The following is a 6,000-nucleotide window of genomic DNA, read 5'->3' on the forward strand; positions in this document are numbered from 1 at the left end:
TCCAAAATATATTTGTAAAGTCTGCAATTTCAGAACTTGAGTATGACAATGTATAAATACTCTGTCTTCCTAAGGTATAGGTAGAAAATACACTTGAACCTATTAAGTATGTATACTTGAACCTATTAAAATTAAAATTTTAACATTTTTCAACAAGATACTAGAAATATTTACCTCAGAAAGATTGGTATTATTTCCATATATTCTAACATACTATTTTCTAAAAAGAATCAGATTTTAAAACATTTCTTATGAATTATAAATAGCAAAATGGAAAAAGAAGCAGTTACAGTCCGACAAAAAATGGAAAAACTTTCAGTCAAAATAGTTCAATAAAAAATTCAAATCAGAGAACTAAACTATCTTATGTGATTAAATATTCATGATCTTATTCTACATGACATAGGATTTGTTAATCACATGGAATTTACATGGAATATATAACTTAATTTCATAATCAGGAAATTTTTACATTACCTGTTGATTAGTTTCACATCTTTTATTTTTAAAACTGGTATACACATATTTTTTTTAATGTGTAACATGCTTTTTTTCCCCATAAGATTAAATTATCTTAAACTGAAAGGAAACTAGACAAATATTTGCTGTTGAAAACTCTACTGTGTTTTAGGAAAAATTGAAATTTAAAACAAATCACATTGATTCAAAAAGTGTTACCTGTATATGAAAACAAATCTTATATGTGACTGTTGGATACATCCCAAAATAAATTCTTTCAGGTTATACCTTGCTGATTCCTGGCATAAATGAAACTTTAAAACTCACAGGTGTGGAATTACTTCACATGCAGTTCTAATAAAAATCAGTGGTTCCTTTCTAATTATACTGCTCACTCCCAGGAACAGAACTGCAGAGGCTTGTGGGCAGTACTCTTTCCTGTTTTAAAAATGTGTGTTGGGTGGGGAGCAATGGGAGACACTTCAAGGAAGGGAAAGACAGGGCCTGAGCAGCATGTCTTTACCCAGGTATTAAGCTGAAAGAGGAAATGTATGTAGAAATAAACAAGGATCCACTGGTTGAGGAGGGAGGGTGAAACGGAGAATGAAAATCAAGTTCTAGAAACTTGTGTTAGTGGAAGGGAGTAAAATATTTGTCAGGGTGTCTGTCCAAGAATTAATAAAACATCAGAGGAAAAATTCCATATTACAAAAAAAATAATAACATCTGAATTGGCCACAAAAATAAGCTTTGGCCCCTTTGAGAACGATCTTCTTCTTTCCATACTGGAAGGCCGGGCAGTGCTCGGTGGCCCTTTCGTGGGGTCACCCTGAAGCACCTCATCGCTTCGATGATAATTCCTTAGAAGCAAAGCTTTCAGGTTTCTCTAACCGTTTTATCGCCCAATATCCCCCACTACTAATTCTATACAAGGCCCCTCACGGATCCTATCACGTAAAATGACATATTCCTTCATTACTTTTTCATCTACAAAATGCAACTGAGAAACTCTTCTGTGCGTTTTTTTTTTTTAACTATTCAAATAACCCAAAGATCCAAGAAAAACTTCTACAGTCAAGGGCGACAATGTGTAAAGTCAACATTTGCTCGGCGCGCCAGTACCTCCCAAGCCCCCAGGTGCTGATCCAGGAGAGCGCTTGCACGGCGGGCCAAGGCCCCTGCCTGGACTGGGGAGCCTTGCCCGTTACTCCTTGTTTCGTTTGAATCGAAAACACGTTTTCCCCATTCTTGAAGCCCTGCCCTTTTCATTTAGCTTTACACCGCCCCAATGTGAGGTTTACCTCTCGCTGGAAGAAAAGCAAGCCGCACACCCGTGTCAGCCACTGCCTGGCAATCCCAGGTCACTACTCTGAGCCTCGGGGGCACACTGAAGACAAACCGGTTTATTCTGTCAGTGCAACTGAGGTCCTCACAAAAATCATTTAGTCGAGGCAGGAGGGCGGGGAGGCAGGTACAGGTAAAGGTGTGAAGGAATTCTGAGCCAAGAGAAGAGACTTACATGCTGGCATTACTGCGCCGAGATGCCCAGGGGCCGCACGGGCATTCCCCGCGGTCTTCCCGGCCGGCACTGCTGCGCCGCGCTCCCCAGTGGGGACCCCTGGCGCCCGGGCGCGCGCCGACCCTCCTCACGCTCCTTCCCGGCCTCTCATCGGCGTGCGCGGCAGTCGCTCCTCGCCGCGCTCGGGGCGGCGCCAGGTGGGAGGCCGGCGCGGCGGAGTTCAAGTGCGGCTCGCGGCGGCCGGGGGGGCGGGCGGCGCGGCAGGTTCCTCCTGGCGGAGAAGCTTCGGGGAAGCTGGGCGGGAGGGTTGGTGAGGCACTCAGGTCCGCCCCTGCGCTGGCGCGGGCGCTCCGGGCGCTCGGGGCCGGGCCGGCAGGGCGGCGGGGCAGGGGGCGGAGGGCGCCGCGCTCAGGGCCGCGCCCCCGCCCGCGCGAGGCCGCACGTGGTCGCCCCGGGCTCTCCCCCCGCGGGCTCGGCGGCTCCGGGTCGGCCACGCCGCCCGCGCTTCCGGCGCCGGGGCTGGGCCGCTGCGGGGGCTCAGGTGCGGCGGCGCGGGGCGGCCCCGGCCTGGGCGCTCGGCGGCGGGGCCGTCCCGACGGCGCGGCCGCCGCCCCACCCTGGAGGGCCGGCGCGGGGCGGGCAGGCTGAAGCTTTGCCGCGGGGAGGGCGCGCGGGGAGCACCGCGGGGCCGGGCGGGGTGGGCGACTGGCGGCCCCCGGCGCGGGAGATGACGGTGCCGGCCCGGAGGCCACCCGAGAGCCGAGGGTCCCAGTCCTGGAGACCGACAGGCAGGCGGCGAGGGGGCATCTCCCTGCCCGCTGGGATTCCGGCCGAACAGCCCGCGGGACCCGTCCCGCGCTCCGGCCACTACCTTGCTGTACTTTTCTCTTTCTTTTTTGCCCCTTTATTTTTTTTCTCTTCCCGTTTCTGTCCCTCGCCATTCTTCTCTTTTCTTAGCTCTCTCTCCCTCTCACTGTCAAGGAGGAGATGCCGGCTGCCTTGTAGGGAACAGAGGTCATTTAAGAGACCATGGCAGCCGTCACGAGGTGCCTTGGACCCGGGCAGCAGTGACAGAAGTAGTGAGAGGTTGTCTATTGTAGAAGATATTTAGATTTAGAGAAGATAAAACTTATTGATGAATTAGATGTGAGAGATGAGGGAGGGACATGAATCGGTGAGAGCTAGTAGTTTTTTTGGACTAAATAACTTTGTGAAAATGTGCCACATTTTTCTTGGAAGGAGATTATACAAGAAGGAGCAGATTTGGGGGATCCGTAGTAGACAAAAGTTATGTTTTGACCTCTTAAGTTTGAGGTGCTTATTAAACCGGTGAAGAAAAAACTAGCTAACGCTTTCTAGACACTAAGAGTTTTAGTGTTCCCCGTATCTTCCTTCTCTCTCCCTTTGTTCTTTTGTTCTTTTTTTTACCCTTCTCATAATCAAAGTAAAGTGGGAGTTCGTCCTCTTCGGAGTACAGTCAGCTACCCCTCACCGTCACCACATGTCTTGGTCTCTGCGGGGATCGACGGAGTGAGTCTCCCAACACCAACCAAAGACGAAGACCAGCCTAGGGGCGGCGGAGAAGGTGGCAGTTGCGGTACACCTGGGTGTTCCACTGAACCCACCACAAATACACCTATTGCCTCCCACCCACCGATTTGTTGACACCTGTATTTACAGAGATTCATTCTTTAGGCTTAGAATTTTGTCGTCTGTGTAAATGCATCCAAGTGTACCAGGGAGTGATAATACTTTAAACCTGCCAATGCTCTTGGCTTTGCGTTGTGTCAAATCTCTTCCGAAAGAAGCATGGGGAAGGCGGCAGGAGAGAAGGGTGTGCTGTGAAATGAGGTGGAAACAGCCCCAGGTGTCCGAGAGTGGGTGCACAAGGCTTCAGTTGGCTTTCTGGTGCACGACTTTGCCTGCCACCCTCCTGCCTGAACCCTCTCTGATGCTTTTCACTGGGACTCACAGACAAGCACAAGTCACACTGTTGCACCTTCCTTTAAAATCTGCCCCCCTAAAAAAATTGAAGGGATATTAACTGGGAGCTGGGAAGATGTTCCCAGGACATTTTATTCAGCATGATTGATTTGCAAATGCAAATCCAATTACTCATTGGGGAAAGTCAGCTTGCCTGCACTCCAGTGCTCCTACAGAGTAGCTGCCTGGCAAAGGGATCTGGACACACCTCCTTGGAGACAAGAAGAGAGAAAAAGCACTCACACTTGGAAAGAAGTCCCCTTCCCCTGTGAAACTGCCAGAGTTCATGAAACGCTAGCGGTAACCCGTCTGCTGCTGGAACCAAGTACACTTCCAGAACCAGGGCAGCCCAGCTTAAACTGGGAGAAAACACACATGCATAGACTCACAGAAGTGCCAAGAAATTTATACAACATTGGCTAGTGATAGAGAACTGTTAGGCTGGAGGAGAAAAAAAGAGGTAAAGCAGGTCTTGAGCGCAGCTACATGCAGAAAGGAAGCTGGAACACTGCCATCAAATCCAGAGGAGGCCTGAAAATCCAGGGTGTGTTCTTCTTGTGACTTTCATTGTATTTATTTTGATGAATAAACAGTAGGATTAATAGAGAAATTGAATTGTAGCATTAACAGAAACTAAAGTTCCTCTTTCCAGCCTCTCATGATACAAATAGGGAAATGAGACCCACATATGTGAGTTCTATACAAATTAGCTGGAAGTGGCCAGGTGCCAGGACCCAGGTCCAGAGGGTCAAGTGACCAAGGTCTAAGACACAGGTCTACAGAACCAAGTGAGCAGGGCCTAGGACCCAGGTGTTGTGATTCAAATCAGTCTCTATTACACCAGACTACCCAAAGGAAATTTAAGTTCCACCCATAGAATTTTTTTAAAGCAACAACATTAATTATTTCAAGTTCTCAGTTTCAGGAACTGGAGTGCAAATTAGCTCAAGGTCTATCACAAGACTACAGTGAGATGTTGGCTAAGGCTGAGGTCTTACCTGAAAGCTTGTTTGGGGAATGACTCGCTCCCAAGTTCATACATGTATTCCACTCATAGAATTTTAAAGCTGGAAGAAACCAGGAAATATAAAGGCAAACTAAGAAATATAATTAACTGGATTAGTCAGGGTTCCCTAGAGAAACAGAACCAACAAAATGTGAATATGTACATATAAAGAGAGATTTAAGGAATTGGCTCATGTGATTGTGGAGGTGCAAGTCCAAAATCTGCAGGCTGAAGATTCAGGGAAGAGTTGCAGTCCAGGTCCAAAGCCAGCCTGCAGGAAAAATTTCTTTTTGTTTGGGGGAGGTCAAGTTTTTGTTCTATTAAGATCTTCAACTGCTTGGATGGGGTCCACCTACATTAAGGAGAATATATGCGTTCTTCAGAGTCCACTGTTCTAAATGTTAATCTCATCTAAAAAAAACCTTCCCAGAAGGATCAAGAACAGTGTGTGACCAAATATCTGTCCCAGAAGCATCCAGAACAGTGTGTGACCAAATATCTAGACACCATGGCCTAGCCATGTGGACATACAAAATTAACTATTATAGTAACTGAAACGAATGTACCAGAGAAGACAGGAGTAGTATATTCACATAGGCTGTTATATGTTAAAATGTTCATAAACATATATATTGGTATTTCTATACAATTACATGAATCATAGGTAAAATATTTTAAGAGGACAGTGCCTGTCATTACATACATGAGTGAAATCTGTGTATTTTGATACTCTGTCTTACTAAGGATTTGTTCTTTCTCTTTGAAAGAACATGTTAGGGAAAAGAAGTATGTAGAGAAAAGTGTGGTCTTCTAATGCAACAACTTGTTCCTGTAATTTACTAGCAGTATGAACTCTGGCAGTTTACTATGTAAACTGTGTAAGCCTGATTTGTAGTAACACTTATAATGTTTAACTCATAGAGCCATTAGGCACATTCAGTGAGCCAGTGATACAGAGCACCCAGCACATTTCCTGGAATTTGGTAATATTGGTTGCCTCCGAGGGCCTCATATATCATCCTAAAACTGAAAG

The 6,000-nt window shown here is 46.7% G+C and overlaps 2 protein-coding genes across 6 annotated transcripts in view; one reads left to right on the plus strand and one right to left on the minus strand.

The window, feature by feature from the left end:
- ADGRG6 (adhesion G protein-coupled receptor G6) overlaps positions 1-2,519 on the minus strand; it is a 153,715-nt gene extending 151,196 nt beyond the window's left edge. For 4 of the 5 annotated variants that reach the window (XM_057489145.1, XM_057489143.1, XM_057489147.1 and 1 more), the window contains exon 1: positions 1,979-2,519. In XM_057489145.1, the coding sequence (XP_057345128.1) occupies positions 1,979-1,980 (2 nt within the window). In that variant the 5' untranslated portion in view covers positions 1,981-2,519. The remainder of the gene's footprint in view (positions 1-1,978) is intronic. The other variant, XM_057489144.1, reaches the window with a different exon arrangement.
- LOC130679798 (putative uncharacterized protein encoded by MAPKAPK5-AS1) lies at positions 1,979-4,848 on the plus strand. Its single transcript, XM_057489227.1, has 2 exons — positions 1,979-2,519; positions 3,424-4,848. The coding sequence occupies exons 1-2, from the start codon at positions 1,979-1,981 to the stop codon at positions 3,510-3,512; spliced, it is 630 nt and encodes a 209-aa protein (XP_057345210.1). The 3' UTR covers positions 3,513-4,848.
- The last annotated feature ends 1,152 nt before the right edge of the window (positions 4,849-6,000 follow it).

This window comes from Manis pentadactyla, chromosome 12, assembly GCF_030020395.1.
Source record: "Manis pentadactyla isolate mManPen7 chromosome 12, mManPen7.hap1, whole genome shotgun sequence".
NCBI classification, from domain to species: Eukaryota; Metazoa; Chordata; class Mammalia; order Pholidota; family Manidae; genus Manis; species Manis pentadactyla.

Coding starts and splice junctions, on each gene's coding strand:
- LOC130679798 (XM_057489227.1), top strand. CDS start 1,979: ATGCTGGCATTACTGCGCCGAGATGCCCAGGGGCCGCACGGGCATTCC. Junction 2,520..3,423: donor GGGCCGCTGCGGGGGCTCAG/GTGCGGCGGCGC, acceptor TCATAATCAAAG/TAAAGTGGGAGTTCGTCCTC.